Source organism: Eretmochelys imbricata, chromosome 9 (genome assembly GCF_965152235.1).
Source record: "Eretmochelys imbricata isolate rEreImb1 chromosome 9, rEreImb1.hap1, whole genome shotgun sequence".
Lineage (NCBI taxonomy): Eukaryota > Metazoa > Chordata > Testudines > Cheloniidae > Eretmochelys > Eretmochelys imbricata.
In genome coordinates, this window is record NC_135580.1 from 27,583,143 (window position 1) to 27,609,597 (window position 26,455).

General features: G+C 43.4%; 1 protein-coding gene across 1 annotated transcript; it reads left to right on the forward strand.

The window, feature by feature from the left end:
- The first annotated feature begins 419 nt into the window (after positions 1 to 419).
- Positions 420 to 20,422, forward strand: SIAH2 (siah E3 ubiquitin protein ligase 2). Its single transcript, XM_077826933.1, has 2 exons — positions 420 to 1,277; positions 18,962 to 20,422. Exons 1-2 carry the CDS (start codon positions 870 to 872, stop codon positions 19,517 to 19,519), a joined length of 966 nt encoding a protein of 321 aa, XP_077683059.1. The 5' UTR covers positions 420 to 869; the 3' UTR covers positions 19,520 to 20,422.
- The last annotated feature ends 6,033 nt before the right edge of the window (positions 20,423 to 26,455 follow it).

Consider the following 26,455-nt stretch of genomic DNA (forward strand, 5'->3'; position numbering starts at 1 on the left):
AGGCCATTTTTTAGAATAACTACCATACCTGTGCGCTGCAAAAACACTAGCTCGGCCTGCTACCGTGAATCGCAATTAGTCACCCTACCCATGAACCTCACCGCGTGGCAGCCCCTCCACCACCCTTTATTGCTGCAAAGTGCTATGGTGATGGATGCATAGTAGATCGCAGCTCCCTTGGTGCAAGCTCGGTGCCTGCTGGCGCTTTCTGTGCCGTTTCCCCCACTGGATTGCGCCAGCCATGTTAGCAGCCACGCAGTCCCATGGAGACAGGCAGAGGCGGCCCTCACCCCACCACCCCCGGGCGGTGGAAGGGGGCTCCTACACGTCAGACATGCCAGTGTGGGCCTGCCTCCCCCAGTGGAGTGTCAGCAAACGCCTTCCTCTTCTGCTCGTGCAACTCCTACCCCATTTCCTCGCCCACCCCCGCGTCTCCTCTCCCTTCGCCGTCTCGCCGGGCGGATCCCAGAGCGGACTAGGACGAGGAGGGACAGCAGCCTGGGCGGCTGGGGCATGCTCAATAAGAGCCAGGCACTGGGAGCAGAACCCGCCGGGGAGCAGGCTTCGGCGCTACACCCTCTTCCTGCCTCTCTCGCTTGCGTCAGACCAATGGTGCAGACGCTGGGCTGAGGACCCGCGCGTGGCGCGCTCGGCCCGGGAAGCGCGGCGGTTGGCGGGGCCGCTCTCGGAACGCTGGGACAGCCCTCTGGAACGCTGCTACACTTTGGAACGTCCGCGGCGGCCCAGCGGCTGCTGGCGGCGGCCCACTCCCGACAGCGGCCCCGGAGCCGGTCCGTCGCGCGGGTCCCGCCGGGTTTCGGTGAGTGGCCACCCAGGTGCCCGCAGTTCGATGGTTGGTTCGGACCGCGATGAGCCGCCCGTCCTCCGCCGGACCCAGTGCTAACAAACCCTGCGGCAAGCAGCAGCACGCCCCGTCCCCCGCTGCTGCCCCCACTGCCGCCGCCACCATCTCGGCTGCCGGCCCCGGCTCCTCCGCGCTACCCGCCGCGGCCGCTGTGATCTCAGGCCCCGGAGGAGGCGGCGGCGGCGGCGGGCCGGTCTCGCCTCAGCACCACGAGCTGACCTCGCTGTTCGAGTGCCCCGTCTGCTTCGACTATGTGCTGCCCCCGATCCTGCAGTGCCAGGCCGGGCATCTGGTGTGCAATCAATGCCGGCAGAAACTGAGCTGCTGCCCCACGTGCAGGGGATCCCTGACCCCAAGCATCAGGAACCTGGCCATGGAGAAAGTGGCCTCGGCTGTCCTCTTCCCCTGCAAGGTAAGAGCATCCTCCAAGCCCTTTGCCTGCTCCGGCCGACACGGTCCCGGGGGTGCCTGGATGGAGCTAAACTCCTTGTGCCTCTGATCGCCTCTGGACCGGAATGCTGCTGTCACTTCTGCAGAGCCACAAAGCAAAGGCTCCTCCAAGAGCTGCCAGTAGGGAGCCCTTGCCCCCTGGGTCACTAAGAAGGGGACCTGCCCTCTCAACTCCCGAGATGTCGCAGAATTTTGCAGAGAGGCGAGATCGTGAAAGTTTCGCCTCTCCTTTCCAGATTCCAGTCAACAGAAACATTCTGCACCTCTCCGCCATACCAGAGGGAGGCTCCTGTCCTAGTTATTTATATGGCTTTTAAACAAATCTCTGCCCCCTTTCCCAGCAGAAGCAGAAGAAGCTCCCCACATCAGTACGAGCCTGAGGAACCCCAGTAGCAGCCTGTCTCACCCCCTTCCAGCAGAAACACAGAGGGTCTTCCACTCCTAGCCCGGTCAATAGACATATGGCCTCTTGCTAGGAGCACAGTTCCTTTACCCAGGAGAACTTTGGGGGGGGACCCCCATGAGCAATAAGAATACATAGAATATATATCCTATTGTTCTTTGTCTTAAAGATACCGACAGCGTGGCTCTTCTGCATACCTGTTTACAATTTAGAGCTGCTGTCTTGCCTTAATCCTGTTTGATAGCCATGCTGCTACACAGTGGCATAATGCGTAACTACACCATTAAGGCTTTTAAAACAATCAACGATTAAAAATTACATAAGCATCTAATTTTTAAAAGTAATATCTCACACACTTAGACTCTTGCAGAGACCTCTTTCACTGTTGCAGAGGGTTTAGACCACTCTACTGTATTATTCTTCATGCAATATACTGTTTCTTTTGTAGGACAAATGGCCATCTCTAATTAAATCACTGGAAAGAAGTAGGGGGTTAAGGTTTATATAAGTAGGCCTGTGATTTAATTTTGTGACTAAGAGGGACACAATATATTTTAAAAGTCATGATCACTGAATACATTTTACCTATTTGTTTAGAACACTATTATAATTCCAAGAGATCAGAGAGAAAAAACCTGTCCTCTCATTTTCAGTTTGCTTACTTTATGCCTATAGACAGCACTTTCGTATTTAATCAGTTTCACATCTTTCCCCTGGCATAGTTCTCTGTAGTATGGGTGGGTCTCTCTTACAGTACCAAGGGACAGAAAAATATATTTTAAAAAATAGGTAATGTGATTGATAGACCAAGGGAATCAGAGACAGATGTAGTACCTGAGACTACTGTTCATTCACTTCTGTAATTGATTAGATTTCAAATTGTCAGTGTCCTTTTAAATAAAGTGTTGATCACTCCAAAATAAGCCCCAAAGAATATTTAGAAAAGTTTCATTTGAATTTAAGAGCTTTGGTTTTCTTTGGTGTGTCTGTTCATTGAAAGTAGATTGTGTGAAATATATCTTAAAATATTTCCTTATGGAAATAAGCATACAAGGTGTATTATACAGATTCTTGCTACATCTAGCAGAACTTTGATTTTTACAAACAACCCCAGATCCTGCAGTTAGCCTGCACACAAGCTCAAGAGTTCATATTATCACATCTACTTGAAGAACTGGGGCAATAGGAAATGTTACAAAAGGAATAGACTGTTTTACTCCATTGCGTTTATGTAGAGCCTTGACTGGAGTTGATGCTTATAGTGAATTTTCCTTCTGGTTGAAAAAAGTGACAGCAGGCCATTAATGGCTGCTCATTTTCCACCCCCCTATATGTCCTGTGTTCTACAGCTAAGAGTATTTTTTGTTCACTCTGATTTTCCAAAGTGAGGCTTGTCCTTAAAACTCCAGTTTGTTTTACATATTCCTTTTTAAGTATTTTTTTTCCTCATGTCCTGCCAATATTTAAGGTTCTGTAGTTTAGTTTGCAGGGTCACATGCAGCCAACAGCAGCGCTCCAGGAGTGATATTTACTTCAGTTCTTAGTGTCTCATCACCTGTTTTTTAAAACATTTTATTCTTACCTGGAATTCTTACTCATTGGGCTCAAGTTCTAATGCATAATGTGTCCAATCAAAAGTATCCCACCCACCCCCGAAAAAAGTGAGAGCTCTTTTAGGCAAGGCCCTGAGACTTGATAGCAAGATACATAAATAAGTATCAGAGGGGTAGCCGTGTTAGTCTGGATCTGTAAAAGCGGCAAAGAGTCCTGTGGCATACCCACTTCGTCGGATGCATGTAGACATGTAGATATTCACCCACGAAAGCTTATGCTCCAATACGTCTGTTAGTCTATAAGGTGCCGCAGGACTCTTTGCTGCTTTTACATAAATAAGTGTTACTGATGTTGTTTTCTTTCATTAGAGGAGTTAAGTCAGTGCTGGGTGGAAAGTCAGTAACTCCTGTTCCACCTATGCACTGGTCTCAGTGTAAAACCTGAGGTGGATTGTATGATCATGATCTGTTAGGGTGTTCTTAAAACCTGGCTGGGAACATTGTGGGGATATTGGCAGAATATTAGCTGTTGCAGCATAAAAGTTGCCTTGTGCTGAGAAGTCTCTTTCAGGCCAGCCTTGTTGCCTGGTGCTGAGAAGTCTTTAAGGACAGGTCAGACTCTTCTTTTGGCCAGTGTCTTGCCAATCAATTCCAAAAAGCTATTAACCGTCTAGAGAAGCTGTGAGGAAGTTAGGATTTTCTGTAATATTTTTATGAAACACCTGTGTACTTTGCATTGCTACCCAGAGGAGGAAAAAGAGTTAAGCCTGCTCTTGGGAGCAGCACACAGGACATGAGGTGTGGGTGTTGTCTTGCTGTCTGGGCTGCAATGAATAGGGTTGTTGAGGAACTGGCTGGAACCTGCTGAAAGCAACCCCTATTAATGCAGAGTCCAAAAGAGACAATGGAAAGCCTCAGGGGCCAGAACATTGACACCTAGGAAACAATGGCCAGGAGGAAGGTGATTTTCTCCCCACCTCTCAGCAGGGAAGTTGAGAAGAGACCCCAGCTTGAGAACAAAGAACTGATCTGGGACAGAAAGGAGTTAAGGCAGGGGTGGGCAAACTTTTTGGCCCGAGGGCCGCATCTGGGTATCGAAATTGTATGGTGGGCCATGAATGCACACAAAATTGGGGACTGGGGTGTGGGAGGGAGTGAGGGTTCCGGCTGGGGATACAGGTTCTGGGGTGGGCCCAGAAATTAGGAGTTCAGAGTGTGGGAGGGGACTCCGGGCTGGAGCAGGGGGTTGGGGTGTGGGAGGGGGTCAAGGGTGCAGGCTCTCGGCTATGCTTACCTCAAACAGTTCCCAGAAGCAGCAGCATGTCCCCGCTCTGGCTCCTTTTGCTAGCCAATGGGAGCTGCGAGGGAGGCATTTGTGGCAGGGCAGCGAGTGGAACTGTAGGAGCCAGAGGCGGGACATGCCACTGCTTCAGGGAGCTGTGCAGAGCAAGCCCCCCCCCCCCTCCCCAGCAGGAGCTCAAGGGCCAGATTAAAACATCTGAAGGGCCGGATGAGGCCCCCAGGCCGTAGTTTGCCCACCACTGAGTTAAAGAGTTTGCTTCTGGAAGAGGATGGCTGCTGTCATATGGATGGACAAAGAGAGAGAGAGAGCCTGAGATGGAATCCATTAGATTAGAGCTTGGCTTGCTCATGGCACTGGTTTGACCAGAATTGACAGAACTTTTCTCTCTTTGCTAACCCAAGGACGTTCTGGTTCTGTGTGCCAAGTGACTAATAAATTGTTACCTTGTTTAGAAAAGGCTTCCCATATCACAGCAAATGCTCACTGAGACCATTGCGCCCAAAGGGTACAAGCCTCCTGCAGGAGTCTGGCTTGGCTAGATTCCTTACAGGGAGCGACAGAGAGAGACAAATACTCAGTCTTGGAGGCCATGGGCCTGTCTCTGTGGAACTGTGTGACCCCGGGGGATTTGATATGCTTAAGAGTCACTCCCAGGGGACTGGTCATAGGCTAGAGGGCAAAGACCAGACCCTCTGAATCGGTGAGTGAAGCAAGAATGCATGAGTATTTGGTTGTGTGACTCTCAGCCAACTGCATTGTTTGGAAATCTAAAGTTGTAATAAACATTACTATTGCTGGATTTCCTTCAAGAATGATTTTAAATTACCGCAGGGAGATTGATGCACAAGAGTTCTGATAATCAGCACTTAATTGAACTATAATATAAGTGAGTTTATATTAAATTCCCATTGCTAGCAAGACCAAGAGATATGATAGTTTGCAGTTACGGGAGGATTTCCAGGATTTTTCTCAGATTAATCAAAAACAAACAATGGCAGGTTTGTTTGGCAGTTTGTAGGGGTAGATGCTCTGTTGGTTTTCAATTTAAATAATATTTACTGTGAGCTTTTCCTTCTTTCAAGGCCTGAAGTTGTGAGTCTCCGGCTGCTGCTCCATGCAATGCCCCAGTGTACATTAAGGAGGTGAAGTAATTCTCACAGTGGAACTCCACTGCTGTACCTGTGAAGAATCTGGTAAATTCCCTTTGTAGTACAGTGTATGTACGGCTCTGCTAAGTCTCCAGTTCCTAGTTTTAAAGCTTTGCAAACAGAACACACGCTGTACTAAGAAGAGGGCATTTACCTGACACTCCATAGGCCAGCTACATGCTTCAGCAGTGTGGAGCATCATACATCACTAGCATTAAATGAATTTCACTAATTTTTTTTTTTTTAAATTGACTACTTTCGTTCTAGTTTGCAGTAAATTGGATGCAGAATGTCTCTTTTGTTCTTACTATTTGGCACAGTCATCCTGCCTTTATGAAGTTAGAAGTGTTTTGCGAGGTAGCTTCATTCTGTTTTTAAAAGAACTATTTAGCCATGGGAATGGGGCATCTGTTACATCTCTTCAGCCAATTTTCTGTAGTCCTTCAGAGAGAGAGAGAGGGATGAACAAGCTGTCCTGTCACTAATTATAGTTGACATTTTTAGATTTAATTCGGAACTTCACAGTTTTTCAGGTAGGCAGATTAAATATTTAAATCTTACTGCATTTTTAAACTGTTTTCTTTTAAAAACTTAGTGAACTGTTCTGAAGTACATATCTTTCCCAATATAGGTTTTGGAGCTGCAAATGTAATTCAATTATTCTTAAAACTTTAGCTAGATATCCTTTAACCCTTTTTACTTTCATAATGTCTGAAAGCACCTGACAAGACAGCTAAGCCTCACAACAATAATGGCTGAAGCCAATAGTGGTTGTGACACCGAATGGTGTTGCTTCTCTTTGCTGTTGAATGTAACTTCATGACAAGACGTGAGAGAGAATGCTTGATAACAGAAGGAGGCAGAACATAATGACCCAGGTTGAACAGAACACTTGTTAAGATCAGGTTTCAGAGTAGCAGCCGTGTTAGTCTCTATTCGCAAAAAGAAAAGGAGTACTTGTGGCACCTTAGAGACTAACAAATTTATTTGAGCATAAGCTTTCATGAGCTACAGCTCACTTCCTCGGATGCATTCACTGACGAAGGGTGCCATGGGATATTTATGGTCATTAATTCTGTATAACCTCTGAAAGCCAGTCCATAGCCATATAGTGCCCTATAACAATCTGCAAGATTCATTACTGACTCAGAGGAAAGAATGACACCTCCTGAATGAATCATCAGTGCCACTTACTTCAACATTTTAAGTTCAGTGACAGTCCTTGGTTGGGACACCTATTTAGCTTGTGAACTAGATCACAGGACAAGGTGGGATGAGTTTAGGGGTTTTATTGAGTTTTTAGGAACATAGGAGTCTGTTTCTCTCTATTCCATTTTCAAATGAGAATTAATCTCATGATTGTAATAACATGGAATGTAGAACTAAAACACAGCTTTTCTTTTTAAATCCAATATAGGAAGAAGTTCAGCGAGTCAGATGCCCCACTGTGATGCATTCTTGGCCTAAAAAGACCGAAACGTTCCATGCATTCTTTTCAGATATGCTTGCTTGCCTAGTTTTCATTTTTTAAAGTGTCCTGTCTTAATCTTCAGTGACAGTTAGTATTTCCTAAAAAAGAAAAGGAGTACTTGTGGCACCTTAGAGACTAACCAATTTATTTGAGCATGAGCTTTCGTGAGCTACAGCTCACTTCATCAGATACATACCGTGGAAACTGCAGCAGACTTTATATATACACAGAAAATATGAAACAATACCTCCTCCCACCCCACTGTCCTGCTGGTAATAGCTTATCTAAAGTAATCGTCAGGTTAGGCCATTTCCAGCACAAATCCAGGTTTTCTCACCCTCCACCCCCCCACACAAATTCACTCTCCTGCTGGTGATAGCCCATCCAAGGTGACAACTCTTTACACAATGTGCATGATAATGAAGTTAGGCCATTTCCTGCACAAATCCAGGTTCTCTCACTCCCTCACCCCCCTAGTATTTCCTAGTTGCCCTTAACAAAATCAATGCATCACTCCCCAAAGCAACTATTCTGATCACAAATTACAGTTCATTTTGTATTGAAACTGACTAGAGGTCCATCTAGGCTGAAAACCTGCCATTGCCAGGTTGGACTTATGCTTTACTGTATTTATTTATTTATTTATTGCTGCTTTATGATGATTAAAGGAGGCCTGAAAGGGGTGTGTGAATGTAGATGTTAAATACTGGAAATGTCAAGACTTGTCTTTGTTGTTGGAGAGCATCTTGGATGACTCAGAAATGGGCACAGAAAGCTTTCTGAGACCTTACCTGAAAGGATGATTTTTTTCCCCCCAAGTTCAAAAACACTTACTTACATGTCTCCTAGCCTCACTGCTAGTGGTAGGAAATACTTACAAGCAATTACAAACCTTGGTGAAAACAGCTCCCTCTGTTCAGGCTTTCCTTTAATCAAGCTATTTTCTCCATTTTATAGTGATATTTTTAGCAAAGCAAATACATTAAACCAGTTCACTTTACAGGATAAAACAAAAGATTGGCTTGTTGATTCTTTAACCAAGTTCTTTTCTCTCCTGTTCTTTAAATAAAAAGGTGTAACCAATAAAACCTAAAAAGATTTAAACAGTTTGAATAAAAAGCACCTCATCTCTTTCTGAGTCAAGTTTCTCCTCTTTGGTATATCTGTTATTAACCTGTCAGTTCTCCAGTTGGCCAGAAGCTCTCGGCACAGATAAACCCTGACTGACTAATGTAAATAAAACTAAGCGGAATTTTTTTTGCGCCTTCTTTAAACATCGTAAAGAAGCAAGAAAATGTACACACACACCCTTTCCCACCCCACTCCCTTTTGCAGCTCAGTTATCTTGTTTTGGATAGGGTCATGGGAAACATTAAGTACATGCAAAAAGAAAAGGAGTACGGTGCCACAAGTACTCCTTTTCTTTTTGCGAATACAGACTAACACGGCTGCTACTCTGAAACCTGTCATTAAGTACATGGACCTTAATAGTTTAATTGGAAAAAAACTTTCCTGCAAACTACTACTAATTGTGAGACAGAGACAATACAAAATAAGGAGTGGAAGAAAACAAGTAGAAATAATCTTACTGTCTGTTGGGCACTTATATCCTTCCCCTCGTCTCTAGAATTGTCTCAGACTTTCTCTTTGGTCTATTTCTGGGCAGTGAGTCCCAGCAGATCCACTGTTGATCTTCAGTGCAGATGCAAGGCAATTCAATTCACAGGAAGTTCCAAACTAATAGTTTAAGTGCTGTGTCAGTATACATTTGGGAAGGACGCCAGCTATGGTGAATTGAGTCCACATATTCTTTAAAGTGTTCAATTGTTGCTTGAAACATTTGTGGAGGTGTAGAGAGCACAACATTAATTACAAAGCTTAAATTTGCATTTTGGAGCCTTTACTTCTGTTGCAGTTGAGGAAACCATTTTTCCAAAATTCTTTCCAATATTACCTTTGCAATTAACTTATCTTGCTTGGTATGTTCTGACCCTGCAGAGCTACTCTGATACCATTAACACTGACTGAGAAAGGGGGAGGGATGTAGCTTAGATTGGAAGATGTAATAATTGAGGGGGGGGGGGGAAGGCATGGGGACTGGATAGCTCAGAGACTTACTTGGTGATGGGCTTTGGAGCTTTTCATCTCTGTCTTACGAGTTCAGATGTAGCCTGAGTGACTGAAAGCTGTTAATGCTGATAGTGTTCAGTTGCCTGTGTGAAACAGGCTGGGACCTGATCTTGCATTTCTTTATGCATCCAAGTCTCCCACAGGAGGCCTATAGAAAACATAGAATTGGGTCATTGCCATATATAGGCACCAGTTAGTACAGGGTCTGAAGAGCATGCCAGAGGTGGATATGAAAGATGGAGTGGCAACTAACTACTCTTCTATCTTCCCTAACTGTTGGAGAATGGGGAGACGGCTGGGGTTTTCCCGGGCTGATGTTTCTGATCTTTGGAGCTCCAACCTTGGCCTCAGGCTCCAGCTGGTAGGAATCTGCTAAATTGGAAATCCTACTTCCTGCTAGCTGTTGGGAAGTAGAAGGAGCTTTCTGCCTCTCATGGATGGAAAAGGGGTGGAAATACTAAGAATCTCTTCTACTTTCTACTCCTCTCCCAACCTCTCTTTTTATGGGGGAGAGGGGGTGTCTTTCTTTACCACGAGTAATTTCTATGCTGCTGCACATACTCCTCCCAAACAGCAACAAAGTGACATTAACCGGGGTATTTTTCACTGGCATTTGTCTTCCATGCTTAGAAAGCATCTATTTATTGTTTTTACAGTGCCCAAGAGTGTACAATAGAGAAAACAGAAAGGTTTATAGGAATGGGGTCATGAGGTTTCTTACTTTTCCCTGTGCCCGTTTGGATGGGTTACAAAGGCTTTTTGAAAATATATATAGCATTGTATAATTTTCTACGTGCTTCTTATAGGCATTATGAAAGAGGTGAGTCTTACAGGAGATAAGTGTTAAGTCACTGAAATTTTAAAATACTTACGGAATGCTCTAGGCACGCTTTCAAAACTAGAAATGCACATCATCCTCTGACTCAAAATCCTCGTTAAAGACATGCTGAAATATCATCTTACTACCTTTCCTCTTTTAAATAAATATGGAACTGGTTAGCTGTAGAAAAGCGCTGTTTAGTCAGGGAGGCTTTTTTATATGGATTTAGCTTCTCTTGTGGCCTCAGGTGTCTTTGTAAGGATGCTGTAGATTGGAGAAAATAAACCTTGTGAACGCACAGATGTATGAAGGGCTATTAAAATCTAATTAATTATTGCCAAATTTCATCTTCCTAAGCAACTGAACTACTGCAATGTGGCCTAGCGAACTGAGTGGTGCAATGTGCTTTTATAGATGAACTACTTATTCAGAAATTTGCAGTGAAATAATTAGAGTTTTAAATGCTGCTGTTTACTTTGAGCTATAAAACTGCAGAGACTTCATATATTTACACGTTAACCAATATTTGTATATTCTGCAATATTTTAGCATTACCTTTCATGATCGTACTTCACAAACAGAACCATTCATGCCTGAGTGATCATTGCTGTGGCCACAGAAATGACAGAACCCTGTGCAGAACTGCACTCCTGATAGTGTTAAAACACATGCTACTGCCTGCTTGTGTTTTAGTTTAATAGAATTTGCTTCAGATTTACACAGCCATAAACTTAGTCCCCTTGTATTAGCTTTGAGGACTCCACTGGGGGGAATGTCTTCTATACATTTGTAAAAAGAAAAAGAGTACTTGTGGTCCCTTGGAGATTACTAACAAATTTATTTATTTTATTTATTTATTTATCGGATATGAAGTGAGCTGTAGCTCACGAAAGCTGATGCTCAAATAAATTTGTTAGTCTCTAAGGAGCCACAAGTACTCCTTTTCTTTTTGCGGATACAGACTAACACAGCTGCTACTCTGAAACCTATACATTTGTAGCAAACTTGCTAATGGGCAACTACATGGAATGTGCTCAGTTACATTTAATACAAATATATATATTTGAAAATGTTTTAGGATTTCCCCCCATTGCCAAATAAATAGGTTCTTAGTGATGTGAGTAATTTGATATAAGAATACATTTTGCAAATTAGGAAGGAAATAGTCAGATTTCTGTATTTTTCGTTATTGCATATATTCCAGGAGTCTCAGGGAAGTAAGTGGCTTGATTTTTTTTCAGGGGTTTTAAACCCACATTTCCCGACATCACTGGGAACGGTGGTGCTCAGCACTTTATGAAGTTAGACCACAGGTACATTAAATATAGAGATGTCATTTCAAGAAATACGCCAGTTGCACATCTTGCCTTCCAGCCAACTCTACCACCAGATAATCAGATGCTTCTAAGCCCTCTAAAGACAAGTGTACTTATTACAAGAAAACCTGATAAACTCACAGTATTGTGTAATTAACTTTTGACTTGAGAAAAAAATTGAACTTCCTTCTGTGCTTCACGGTTAACCTCGCAACTTTATCAGAAGTTTACATAAACAAGGCAAACTAAGTCTGACTGTTAACATACATAGACAGATATGCGACCCTTAATTTTAATTGTCCAGACAGAAATAAACACATCACATAGGGTGGTAGAATGGCAGCTTTCCCAGTCAGGTAAATATTATGCCAGTTGTTTGGCATTTCATATTTATGTGATGCATATTATTTACTCTCTTCCCGGTAATCTAGCACTGATTGTGTCCCATGACTTCAAACCTTATTTTAAATCTTCCAAAACTAGAAAGGTAAAACAAGTATTCTCTCGCTCTCAAGTGCATGGTTGGCTGGTTCTTGCTCACATGCTCACATGTCTAACTGATAGGCATATGTGGATGAGGTTAGACAGGAATTTCCACCAGGGCAGATTGGCAGTGACTTTAGAGGGCGGGGGGGGTTTTGCCTTCCTCTGCAGCATGTGGGTGTGATGCACTTGCCAGGATTATCTCAATCATTTTACTGTCATTGTAGGCATCTCAGGCAAAAGTGCATGTCAGTCCCTTCTATTTTCTCACTGTGGTGCATAATACTTCAGCATCCTGTGGGCTGTGATACTTCGGTCTAATTTCAGTTGTTGGGGTAGTGTGTGCATGCGGGATGGAGTTGGTGGCCTGTGATATAGGTGGTTTGGTGGTCCCTTCTGTCCTTATGCTTTATGATTCTGATTTGAATTACTTATTCCATTTGTCCAAGATCTAACAAGAGTCTAACATCAGATTATACTTTCTAATTTTGAGGCATAACAGGTTCTTTTAAGGCTTGCAGGACACAAGGCTGTGAAAGAAGTGATGATGTTTTGACATTTTTATCAATAGTTCCAATTCTGCTTTCATTCTCTATCTTTTCCTGATGGATGTTTATTTTCCCAGTATTTACCCTTCTGATATTTTATTGTTCTCATGTTTTGTTTTTTAATATGTAGACCTCGCTTCTATAGTGGAGCCCCTCTGCATTGTTTGCACTGTGCTGAATTGAGGTTGATCGTTCTGAGTGAAGTTACTTGGCTTCGTTTTACATAAAATTGTTTGGCCTCAGCCTAGTTTAGCATAGCAGAAAATGCAGCTTTGCTAGAGAAGCAGAGGTTTGCGAAGGGTGCTATAGGGCTAGCTACTTCTAACTAAGAAGCCTGCTAACAAATGGAAGATATTGGAGCATACAAGAGACGGTTGGGATTCAGGGCTGTGACACTCTATTTAACAGGCTTAGAAAAATATCATTGTGGGTTGGGGATCTAAATCTATATTTAACTGAATGCTTCACGTGGCAGGGATGAAGTCAAAAGCTAAAGCAGCACTCTCACATACCATATAATTTTGGGCAAGGCTTATCCACATCACCAGAGCTCACACTTTTCAAATACTGAACATCCATCCGGAAACTCCTATTTAACCCTTTGGGGCACTGTCCTTAAATGACAAGTAAGAGTGTTATGCCACGAGAGCAGCTTTCCAGCAACAAAGTGCAGTGTTTGGGGGCTGTTGAAAGTTGGTTTTTAAAAAATTTGGTAAGTGATAGGCTATGTTTTTTAAAAGAAATGTAAAGTACTTAGAGTGATGGTTCTTCTAACTGTCCCTTCACTTGGACTTTCTCTAAAATATTGCCTTTTCTGTGCCACGAGCATCAATATACTTGAACTTTAGTTCTCTCTTGCATTCTGTTTTGTTTTAACTTCCAAACAAGTGTGTCACTATCATAAAGACTTATTTGCACCATGAGCAGCAATAGGGCTAAAATCTTTTCCTGGGAAGAATGCTTAGGCTTAAGACTGACTTGTTTCACGTCTGCCTGCACCTATCATTGTGTGTCTGGAACAATCTTCTGTTGCATACATGCGTGTGCAAACAGCAGTGCTGCAATCCTGACAAATTGCAGCATTTGGCCTCAATTGTGGCGCGCCCCCCCCCTTTGACACTCGGACCACTTCTTTCTATTGTCACTGTGGTGGTGCAGAACTCATGGCTTGTCTGCTCACTGGCATACCTAAACAAATCTCTTAGCAGAGGATTAATTAGTGGGGGGGAGGGGCGGATACAGTAAATGCATTAACTCTTTAGTGACATCTGAAACAGAAGTCTGTATTCTCATGTTCTTCCACTATACATGTTAGCAGCATGATATGTATAATAACTGAGTTGATATTGAATCTAAGCCCTTGTTTCTCAGGCATTTAACCCTCGGAACTGAAATTCCTTGTGCTTGTTCTGACTCAGAAATAGCTGTTTCTTTTTTAAACATTTGGAAAAATTGCATTTAACCTTTTTAAAAATTGGTCAGATAATTATTAAGAAACAACCCTTTTTTTACTTGTTCATATCACCAGAAACTCTCTCCAGACTTGTTCGTATTTTCGTATTTGGTATTTAATTCAGCTTCTAGATCACTGAGTTTTTGCCATTCTTATACCTAAAGCTGGTAGCTTAGTCCTCTGTCCCATTCTTTGGGAAAGGGGCCTTTTTTTATTATTATTACTATTTATTATTATTTTTGCTTCATTTTGCTATCACCTCTTAACTCCAAGGATTGGGGAACATTTTGGATAAAGGGTATTGTGTTTAAAGATTCAACTCACCTGTCCTCTGTTCACATGTAAGATGTTCTAATAAACATCTAAGGTCCTCCATCAGATCTTGACATTCCTGATATTGCTAACTTAAATAAAAACATCCTTTGGGGCCTTCTTTGTATAAAGTATAAACAAAGGGTGCAAACCCAATTTAAAAAACAAAACAAACTTTTGGTGGTCAGCATTAACCTTGTCCACTGTGAATCTTCCCTGATCAGCTATTTCTGTTCTTTATGTGAAGTTCCTCTTTGAATGTATGATTTCTAGAGTTCTGACTGCACAGCCAAGTATATTTTTCTCTTCCTTCTGAAGGAAGTGTAACCATTTCCCCCTCCACTCATAGAATCATTGAATATCAGGGTTGGAAGGGACCTCAGGAGGTCATCTAGTCCAACCCCCTGCTCAAAGCAGGACTGATCCCCATGCTATACCAATAAGTTAAAAACCAGCAGGATCTTATTAAAGGGAAAAAGGCAAAATACCACATTTATTGTCAGGTTTCAGAGTAACAGCCGTGTTAGTCTGTATTTGCAAAAAGAAAAGGAGTACTTGTGGCACCTTAGAGACTAACCAATTTATTTGAGCATGAGCTTTCGTGAGCTACAGCTCACTTCATCGGATGCATCCGATGTAGCTCACGAAAGCTTATGCTCAAATAAATTGGTTAGTCTCTAAGGTGCCACAAGTACTCCTTTTCTTTTCACATTTATTGTGAATACAGAAAGAATCATAGTAAGCAGTTAGTTATAGCTATAACATTCCATTCAATCTCATATTTATTCATACATTCATACACACACACACACACACACACACGTTCTGCAAGGTAGTTATCATAGTTACCAGTCTTAGAGTTGCTCATGCCAAGCCACTGGCCAGCTGGCCTGGACATGAGGAGGGAGCAGGGCCTTGTCTGATGCTCCTGGAAGTTGGTTTGCAGAATCAGACCCCAAAGTTCTCCCTTTCTAGAGTCCATTTTTATAGGAATTTCTTCCTATGCCAGTCTATGGGAATTGCTTCATCATGCTGTTGCTGAATCAATCAGCAGATGGCACATTCCTGACGGCTCCGTGCTGCCAGATGTTATCTTGTTCTTTGGTTCTCCCATTCTTGAGGCTGTTGGGTGGATTCCAGTCTGCCCTCCAGGGGGTCCACTTGACGCCTTCTTCAGCCGATGGACACTGGATTCTTAGGCTGGCACCTCCCTGATCATTCAGTTGTTATCCACACCAAGCATCCATCCACATACATCCTCTATCTCTATTTTAATCACAATTGTTAATACAACAAAAGGCGGGGAGTCTCTGGATGCTGTTTCTGTTGTTACAGAGTATTGCTTTGAGTCTCTCTCTGTGTGAATTGCTTTGAGAACAGACTCTGTCTAGACTTTGTCTAGAATGTACTAATGCAATTAGCAGCTTGCAGGTTTCACACATAGAGGGAGAAAAACAGTACCAAAAGCCAAGAGACCTCTTAATTAGTAATACCCTGGAATTTAAACTATGGGGAATCAAATTAATTTGTGATTTTAATACAGAACTTCTTTAATATGATCCAACACCCAATTAAATCATCCCAGCCAGGCCTTTGTCAAGCCTGACCTTAAAAATTTCTAAGGAAGGAGATTCCACCATCTCCCTAGGTAACGCATTCCAGTGTTTCACCACCCTCCTCGTGAAAAACTTTTTCACAATATCCAACCTAAATCTCCCCCACTGCAACTTGAGACCATTACTCCTTGTTCTGTCATCTGCAACCACTGAGAACAGTCTAGATCCGTCCTCCTTGGAATCCCCTTTCAGGTAGTTGAAAGCAGCTGTCAAATTCCCCCTCATTCTTCTCTTCTGTAGACTAAACATCCCCAGTTCCCTCAGCCTCTCCTCATAAGTCATGTGTTCTAGTCCCCTAATCATTTTTGTTGCCCTCCGCTGGACTCTCTCCAATTTTTCCACATCCTTCTTGTAGTGTGGGGCCCAAAACTGGACACAGTACTCCAGATGAGGCCTCACCAATGTCGAATAGAGGGGAACGATCACATCCCTCGATCTGCTGGCAATGCCCCTACTTATACATCCCAAAATGCCATTGGCCTTCCTGGCAACAACAACACACTGTTGACTCATATCCAGCTTCTCGTCCACTGTAACCCCAGGTCCTTTTCTGCAGAACTACTGCTGAGTCATTCGGTCCCTAGTCTGTAGCAGTGCATGGGATTCTTCCGTCCTAAGTGCAGGACTCTGGCCTTGTCCTTGTTGAACCTCATCAGATTTCTTTTGGCCCAATCCTCCAATATTTCTAGGGCCCTCTGTATCCTATCCCTACCTCCAGCGTATCTACCTCTCCTCCCAGTTTAGTGTCATCTGCAAACTTGCTGATGGTGCAATCCACAGCATCCTCCAGATCATTTATGAAGATATTGAACAAAACCAGCCCCAGGACTGACCGTTGGGGCACTCCACTTGATACCGGCTGCCAACTAGACATGGAGCCATTGATCACTACCCGTTGAGCCCAACAATCTAGCCAGCTTTCTATCCATCTTATCGTCCATTCATCCAGCCCATACTTCTTTAACTTACTGGCAAGAATACTGTGGGAGACAGTGTCAAAAGCTTTGCTAAAGTCAAGGAACAACATGTCCACTGCTTTCCCCAAGTCAAGGAACAACACGTCCATTGCTTTCCCTTCATCCACAGAACCTGTTATCTCATCATAGAAGGCAATTAGATTGGTCAGGCATAACTTGCCCTTGGTGAATCCATGCTGACTGTTCCTGATCACTTTCCTCTCCTCCAAGTGCTTCAGAATTGATTCCCTGAGGACCTGCTCCATGATTTTTCCAGGGACTGAGGTGAGGCTGACTGGCCTGTAGTTCCCAGGATCATCCTCCTTCCCTTTTTTAAAGATGGGCACGACGTTAGCCTTTTTCCAGTCGTCCGGGACTTCCCCCGATCGCCATGAGTTTTCAAAGATAATGGCCAATGACTCAGCAATCACATCCGCCACCTCCTTTAGCACTCTTGGATGCAACGCATCCGGCCCCATGGACTTGTGCACGTCCAGCTGTTCTAAATAGTCCCGAAACACTTCTTTCTCCACAGAGGGCTGATCACCTCCTCCCCATGCTGTGCTGTCCAGTGCAGTAGTCTGGGAGCTGACCTTGTTCGTGAAGAGAGAGGCAAAAAAGCATTGAATACATTAGCTTTTTCCACATCCTCTGTCACTAGGTTGCCTCCCTCATTCAGTAAGGGACCCACACTTTCCTTGACTTTCTTCTTGTTGCTGACATACCTGAAGAAACCCTTCTTGTTACTCTTAACATCTCTTGCTAGCTGCAACTCCAGGTGTGATTTGGCCTTCCTGATATCACTCCTGCATGCCCGAGCAATATTTTATACTCATCCCTGGTCATTTGTCTAATCTGCCACTTCTTGTAAGCTTCTTTTTTGTATTTAAGATCAGCAAGGATTTCACTATTAAGCCGAGCTGGTCGCCTGCCATATTTACTATTCTTTCTACACATCGGGATGGTTTGTCCCTGTAACCTCAATAAGGATTCTTTAAAACACAGCTAGCTCTCCTGGACTCGTTTCCCCCTCATGTTATACATACACAAAAACCACCACACCAGCACATCAGTGGAAACACTAGATGATACAAAGTCAGGAAACTCCAAGATGCACTTTTCATGAGGCCCTTACACAAGGGCCAAGTACTGGTTGCTATGAGAATGGTCACTTGACATTTCCTAACTGTGTTGCATATAAACTTAATATATAACATTGTGTATTCCAGCAAAGTGACTCAGCTAGTAGTTGTTTTTGGACTTGTCCCTAACTAGAGACTGGGAATAAAATGACTCTAAATAAATCAGTGCATGAAAAAGATAAGGGATGAGGTTGAGAAAAGAAGTTTGCCTCCCCTGTTATGCTCCGGTCTGAGACACTGTTATTCTTTAGCCAGGTGGAGAGTGAAAACTCTTGCTTAATCCTTTTTCTTTTGAATTGTGGATGTACGTATTGTGGAGGGCTTATTGCTATCAGTGTAGAAAGTGCTCTGGCTTGTCTCACAGCTGTGACGATGGTGATAATCAGGTGCTGGGATGAAGGGGAAAAGCTTTCCCATTAAGGGACTGTTGCTGTGTAAGGATGCAGAAGTATGTGCTTTGTTTAAGGAATGTTGAATTTGCTATAAGAATGTAAAGGTGCACTTTCTGATTTAAAACAAATAAATACATGTCTTTACCTGTGTGACTCAGAGACTATTAAAACAGAGCTTTAAACAAAAATCTCACTTATTTAGGCTTTCACCTTACTTGTATGGTGAAAATAGTCAGTTTCACTCCCTTTGATTCTCATGCAGTGGCAGAGTGAGACTGCAAACACTTAAATTAAAATAAAATCTTTCATTGAATGGGACATAAATTCTAGTAATGCTGCACTTTCTAAGTGTGTGTTCTAATAAAATATTCGTGTTTATCTAACGGCTTGCAATTCCCATTTAAAAGCATATGAAGCAGGAATCCATTTGGGGGTAAAATAAATCTCAGCTCTGAATCCAGAGCACTTAAAAATATAATGTAAAATTTAGAATGAAATGAGGGCTCTTACTGATGCTGCATTTTGCAGTTCACAGCTGGGAGCTTTAGAACATTAAATCTGCGTGTATATCTTGATGGTCTGTGTTTTGTCTCCTTCCAGTATGCCACTACAGGCTGTTCCCTGACACTCCACCATACAGAAAAGCCGGAGCATGAAGATATCTGTGAATACCGTCCCTACTCCTGTCCATGTCCTGGTGCCTCCTGTAAATGGCAGGGCTCTTTGGAAGCTGTGATGTCCCACCTCATGCACGCCCACAAAAGCATTACCACCCTTCAGGGAGAAGACATAGTCTTTCTCGCCACGGACATTAACCTGCCAGGTGCCGTCGACTGGGTCATGATGCAGTCTTGCTTTGGCCACCATTTCATGCTGGTGTTGGAGAAACAGGAGAAGTATGAGGGTCACCAGCAGTTTTTTGCTATTGTGTTGCTCATTGGCACTCGCAAACAAGCAGAAAACTTTGCTTATCGACTGGAGCTGAATGGTAACCGGCGCAGGCTGACCTGGGAGGCAACGCCCCGCTCCATTCACGATGGGGTGGCTGCTGCCATCATGAACAGCGACTGTCTAGTTTTCGATACAGCTATAGCACATCTTTTTGCAGACAATGGAAACCTTGGCATCAATGTGACTATTTCTACGTGTTGTCCGTGATTATATCTGTGTCATTAGTGAAACCTAGGGTTGTCTGGGCATAGTGCTTTACATTCTTAAGGGTTTTTTAAAATGATATTCAACTATGTCTTCATATATATCTCTTAGGATTCCTAATTTAGCCAACATTTTGTAACAACTTTCTCTTTGGGTTTTAAGTCATGGCTAACTGGACAAAATGAGTGCGTGTCCTGTCAATCATCTGAACTGGAAAAGGGTGTTTTTTTTAGAATTCTTGAATGCTTTTTGAAGATTTTTTACCGCTTTTTAAAAACAACAGAGCTTCCATTAGACATATGTCTTTAATAGACTTGAGGGTCTATTTTTCTCTTTGAAGTGCACCCAAAGCTCCCCTTAAGAGGAGTTATCCAAGGAGAAAACAGACACCTCTTGACTTACTCCCCCTGCTGGGCTTTTAAAAAGAGAATAAACAAATAGCTTCAAGTGTGGTACCCATGAGAGGTTACTGTGACTCAGAGAGGAACAAAAGGTACTTTGGTGTAGGTTCCCTTGCTGCTCTGATTCCCTTTTCTTTATTTTAAAAAAAGAAAAGAAAAAGAAAAAAAAAACAGTTGTGTTGGATCACTTGCTGTGTCTTTAAAAATGAACCAGGCCTGATCCTGCAAAGTGTTGAGCATCTTCTGCTCCCATTCACTTCGTTTAAAGTTGAGTATGCCTGGAACATTTTACAAGGGCCCTGGAACAGGTGCTAGTAAAGTAAGAGGCGCATATCTAATAGTTCTCAAACAGCTAGCAGTTGACCATATAGAGGTGCATTCAGGTTGTTTACATGTGGCTTCCCCTGGAGACATACTTGATTATTGATATTGTCAGAGACTGATTAGAATAATATAGTAAAAGCTTTATGGCCAGTGTCATGTCATTTGCTATTTAAGTTTTTGTTGCCATATTTACTTTAGTTTTTTAATAAATATTTTGCAAAAACAACATTGTGTGGCGTGTTTAATTGATAGAGGTGCCCACATATTAAAGTTTAATTGTGTGAAATTATGGTGGCAGCTGTTGTTTTCAAAGTTGTTTTACTCTCTGTACATGTAAATTTTCTCTTGTGCTACTGTGAATTGAGACCACATTCTCACTCTTAAGTGTCATTTACATCAACTTTTAATCTGAATCAAATCAGAGGAAAGGATACCACATTATGGCCTGATTCTGTAAGCTCTCCACATGCAGAACTTCCATAGACATCAGTGAGAGTTCCACATGTTTGCAGGATTGGGACGACAGTTTTATTATCCAGTTAGGCTATATAGAGAAAAAAACAGAAAATAAGCAGATTTAGGTCTTTACACATGCTGCTTCTTCCTCCAGAAAGGGTCTGAGATCTAGCACATCACCTTCTTAGAGAATAGTAGAAATCTGACTTCCCTTTAATAGAGTAGCAGTGTCTGTGACCGTATGGGACAATATACTATGTGCTCCAAAATGGAAGAAGAATCCGATATTCCAGGCAAAATGTTTCCTTCCTTTCTGTGATCTAGTTCATATGGGGAGGGGGGCTTCTGTACAACTTCTTGAGAATGCAAGCTAGTACTCCCAAATAATCCACCAGAACCAATAGTAGGATATGTATTAGTTTGTTTTGTGGTTGAGGGTTTGTGAGATCATGGAAAGAACTCCCTGGAACTATTATTAATGACACACTATAGTTCAGGGTCCTATTGGTGGATCTCACACTAGCGTAACTCCAATGACTTCAACTCATGACTCCATAACTCCAGTGACTTCATTGAACTGATTTACACTGCTGTCGCAAGATCAGACTTAGGCTCTGGGTCTTCAGAAGGTAATGCCTAGGCTCTGCGTAGGACCAGTTAACCAAGAATTCTCAAAAGCAATTCACATTCCAATAGCCTAGCAATGCTTACAATGAAAAATGGCACGTTTTCCAAATTTTGCTGCAGAAGGCCCTTAGTTTAAGCATGACAGAATCACAACAATAATTTAAACAGAACTAAAATGTAAAGTGAAAACAAAGTCCTGGTTTGTAACAGTATTCATGAATCCAGATTAAATTTCCCTAACACTCTTTGTAAATCACACTGCACAATTCATGGTAGATGATTTAACACCTTTGTTGGAGAAATGAAGGTTCACTGGAATTAAGTGTATTTTATGAAGACTTGGTATACCAATTTACTCACATAGTTAAGACCTGAGACATCATTTAGTTCTTGTTAAATTAGTTGTGGGGGAGGTCCTTTCACTCTGGATTTTACGGTGCCTGGTTTTGGTGTTTTGCTGTATCTATTGCTTCGAATACAGAAGACGTAACCCCTGCTGCCAAGAAGTTAGAAGTGTAATCCATTTAGACAATAAACTCAGATAGCTGATACTTGATCCAAAAACCAGATTAACTTCTTAAGGAAGCAAACCTGAAACATATTCTTGGAGACCGTTTTACCGGTGTGACTCTCTGATGGCTATAGCTCAGGGTTACAAAAAGAACACGCTAGCCATGCAGTAGTGCGTCAAGGAAAAAGAAAGTAGCATAGGTGCAAGGTCATGTCCTGTTCTGGAGTATATTAGATAACCCCACGGAAGCCAAGTGAACTTTTTATTAAAGAAGTGACCAGTAAGAAGAGAAGCTATGTAGTATGGAATAGGAAACAAGTCCTAGAACCACGTCTTCGGACGTCTCTGATCATACTTCTTGTCTGTCCAGCATTTTGACAACTGACAGAGAAATACTTTACAGACCAACAAAACTGATCATACTTGCTGCTCCGCTATGGCATATTCTTAAAGAGTTAGTTAATTCCAGCCGCAGAAGATAATACTGGTAACAGAGTATTTATCTGCTTATGAAGCTTTTTTTTTAGTTTAACCCTTATCCTGCTGGCAACTCCCCCTGAAATGGAATTATTTCCATTTTAAAGACAAATGAGTTGAAAAGACTTGTAGGGATTGGCTTCACACTACAAACGTGTAGAGGCTAAAGCAGTAAACAGGGAGCCAGAATTCTATGGTCCATTCTTGGCTGTGCCATGGTCATGCTGTGTGCACGTAGGCAAGTCATTTAGTCTCCCTGTGCCTCAGTTTCCCCATCTTTAAATAGGAATAATGCTTGCGTCTTTTTGTTATGGGGCTTAAGTAGTGTTTGTAAAGCAATTGATAATCATATGAAAGGTGCTGCCTAAAAACAAATAATGGCTAACTTTTATAAATTGATATTTAAACCAGGGGTGGCCAGCCTGAGCCTGAGAAGGAGCAGCGCCTCCCACCCACCAGCAGCCCCACCAGTCAGCACCTCCCCCGCTCTCCCCGCACGTCCCAATCAGCTATTTTGTGGCATGTGGGAGACTCTGGGGGCGAGGGAGAAGGAGAAGGCAGGCTCAGAGGGGGGGGTAGAAAGGGGTGGAGTGGGGGCAGGGTTTGTGGTGGAGCCAGGGGTTGAGCAGTGAGCACCCCCCAGCACATTGGAAACTTGGCACCTGTAGCTCCAGCCCGGAGTCGGTGCCTATACAAGGAGCCGCATATTAGCTTCTCAAGAGCCGCATGTGGCTCCGGAGCCACAGGTTGGCCACCCCTGATTTAAGCAGTCTTAAATTTTCTAAGAAACTTACATTTCAAAACCATATAATTTTAAAAGTAGTTTTCATTCACTTACTTGCCAGGTTCTGAATTCAGGTTCTTTGGTATCTCCTGTCAGAGCTGATCCTATCGCAGTCACCTAAAACAATAGATAAAGAGATGTTAGACTTCTGTAATCAGTCAAATCCACACTGTCATGAATTCATCTCTTAGAGCAGGGGTGGGCAAACTTTTTGGCCCGAGGGCCACATTGGGGTGCAAAACTGTATGGAGGGCCAGGTAGGGAAGGCTGTGGTTCCCCAAATAGCCTGGCCCCCGCCCCCTATCCGACCCCTCCAACTTCCTGCCCCTTAACTGCCCCCCTCAGAACCCCAAACCCATCCAAACCCCCCTGCTCCTTGTCCCCTGCCCCCTGGGATCCCACCCCCTATCTAACCCCCCGCTCCCTGTCCCCTGACTGCCCCCCCGAACCTCTGCTCTATCCAACCGCCCCCTGTTCCCCATCCCCTGACCGACCCCCCCCGCCCCGTACCTCCACTCCATCCAACCGCCCTCTGTCCACTGACTGCCCCCTGGGACTCCCTGCCCCATATCCAACCCCCCAGCCCCCTTACCATGCCGCTCAGAGCAGCATATCTGGCTGCTGAGCTGCCCAGCCAGAGCCAGACATGCTGCCGCTCTGCCCTGCATGAGCACGCAGCCCCGCCGCCCAGAGAGCTGCCCTCAAAGCGGCTTGGCTGCTGGGGAACAGCGGGGGAGGAGCTCAGAGGCCGGGCAGGACGGTCCCGCGGGCCGTAGTTTGCCCACCTCTGTCTTAGAGGGTGAATAACAGTTAAATTCATGTAAAACTTTTCATATGGTGTTTTTATTTGTAACAAGTCAACATATATAATGTGTCTAATATTTAGCATGTATATGGGCTTGTCTTCCCTTCATTGTTAGCTTGAGCTATAAATCAAGTTTTGTAGCAACCCATTTCCCATCCACACACACATTCTAGTTCAAGAGATTTAAGATCCAGCTAGCTGGCCTGTGGAAGAGGGGAGATTGAAACTCAAGTGCTGCTGACACTAGATAGTAATGCAATGGGGATGGAACAGCTGCTAACCCTGTCACTCTGTGTAGGCCAAGTGTTGTTTTGCAGTACAATCACTCACTCCAGTGAGGGTGGTTCAAGTGGAGTAAGTCGAGGTAATTGACGACTGTTGCAGTGAACCCCATCATACTGTACAAACCTCTAATCCTCAGCTCTTCTCTGTGTTGTATTCTGTTAGTGAAGAGCTCATGAATAGTTTTTTTTAAAGCATTGCACCTGGTCTTCTAAGTGTATTTTCAGCTTGGTTGGTGGCCATTTTTACCATATCCAGGAGACTCTGATTATTTTGTGAGGAAATGCATGTTACATTTATACTGAAGCTGATCATGGAATTTGGCATCATTAGCAGACTGCATATTGATAATACAGTAGTAAATTTAGGACATTGCAGTGATTCAATAATTATTATCAAATTGATCAAAATTATGACCCCAAAGCCATGAAGGCATCCCTAATGAGGCTCAATAAAATTAATTGCTGGTAATTGTTACTACTTCACTACTGTAACCATTGCTTCCAAGGAAGGAGCTCTAAATGAGCAGTGGTTTTCTAGGTTGTGACTCTCTAGGGGAAAATCTCTTGCAGGTTTGATTCTATTTTACCTTTAAGGTTGTCTTAATGCCAATAAGTTACCAAAGTAAACTCTGCATTAGTAACTTTATTTATGGAACTTTGGGCTCCCTAATGGGGTAAGTGTTACTTTTGCATGTACACATCAGAAATGTACCTCCCCTCTGCTAGCACAAACTCCTCTTGTAATCCATAATTCCCTCCCATAAATGTGTGCCATTTCCAGATCGCTAGCACAGCTGCCATGCTCCCACCGATTTTCCTCATATTCCTCCATACTACCTCATCCCTCCCTCCCAATCAGGTCTCCCCTACCCTATATCACAGTTCCTTCATCTTGAATCAATAAAATAGTCTTAATCCCAATTATAATTACCAGTGTGTACCCCAGAACCTGTAATTTCTACATCTACCAAATTTACAACATACATAGATACCCATTCACATAAGTTTTCCTAAACATTACAGGAAAACCACTGGCAACTGCTGTTTGCAATCTGACACTACACGTCGCTGTACAGAACACAGTAACGTCTAACCAATACATATGGTCAGAGTTAAGACTGCAGGTCTGTTTATGATGAGGGTGGGCTGTGGTTGCAAGGGAGGTGTGGTGGAGGTTTAGAAAGAGAACAAATGAATGGAGTGCAGATGGAGTTTTAAATGATGTAACTGCTTGGACATCATACCTAATGTAAAAAGCAAAGAACTAACAACCTTAACTCTAAATAAGCACAATTTTGTGTATGGGTATTGGTTTAAACTTATACCACTTAGCACTCTCCAATTGAAGCAATATTTAGGGTATGTCTACACTATGAAATTAGATCGATTTTATAGAAGTAAATTTTTAGAAACTGGTTTTATACAGTCAATTGCGTATGACCACACTAAGCGCATTAAGTCGGCAAAGTGAGTCCTCATTACCATGGCTAGCATCGACTTACAGAGCGGTGCACTGTGGGTAGCTATCCCACAGTTCTTGCAGTCGCCGCTGCCCATTGGAATTCTGGGTTAAGCTTCCAATGCCTGATGGGGCAAAAACATTGTCGTGGGTGGATTTGGGTACATGTCGTCAGGTGCCCCTCCCTCCCTCCCTCTCTCCGTGAAAGCAATGGCAGACAATCGTTTCATGCCTTTTTTCCTGGGTTACCCATGCAGACACCATACCATGGCAAGCATGGATCCCGCTCAGCTCATCGTCACCCTACGTCTCCTGGGTGCTGCTGGCAGACGTGGTACTGCATTGCTACACAGCAGTAGCTCCTTGCCTTCACGGCAGATGGTGTAGTAGGACTGATAGCCATCGTACATCTCCTGGGTGCTCCTGGCAGACCTCAGTGAGGTTGATCAGGGGCGCCTGGTCAGACATGGCTATTCTCCTCTTAGAGCACCAAATGGGAGCCGGAGACTCCAGGTCATTCTCTTCTTTAAGTTTCATCTCGTGGAAATTCAGTCCTGCCTGGAATATCATGTGAGCTGGAGGCTTCTGCCTCAGGCTGCTCTCCCAGCCGGCAGCACCGCACAGTCGCACCTATCCCAGCCTACCCCTTGCTCCCATGGCTCATGAAGCCTGGACAGTAGTAAAGAGCAGTTCAACTATAGGCTGAGCAAGTGAAGAATGGTGGTAGAATGTGTCTTTGGACATTTAAAAGCTCGCTGGTGCTGTTTGCTGACTAGGTCAGACCTCAGCGCAACCAACATTCTCATTGTTA

Excerpts from the sequence above, each read along its gene's own strand:
- SIAH2 (XM_077826933.1), top strand. The coding sequence starts at position 870 with ATGAGCCGCCCGTCCTCCGCCGGACCCAGTGCTAACAAACCCTGCGGC. Across the intron at positions 1,278-18,961 it reads CTGTCCTCTTCCCCTGCAAG|TATGCCACTACAGGCTGTTC; the intron begins GTAAGAGCATCC and ends GTCTCCTTCCAG.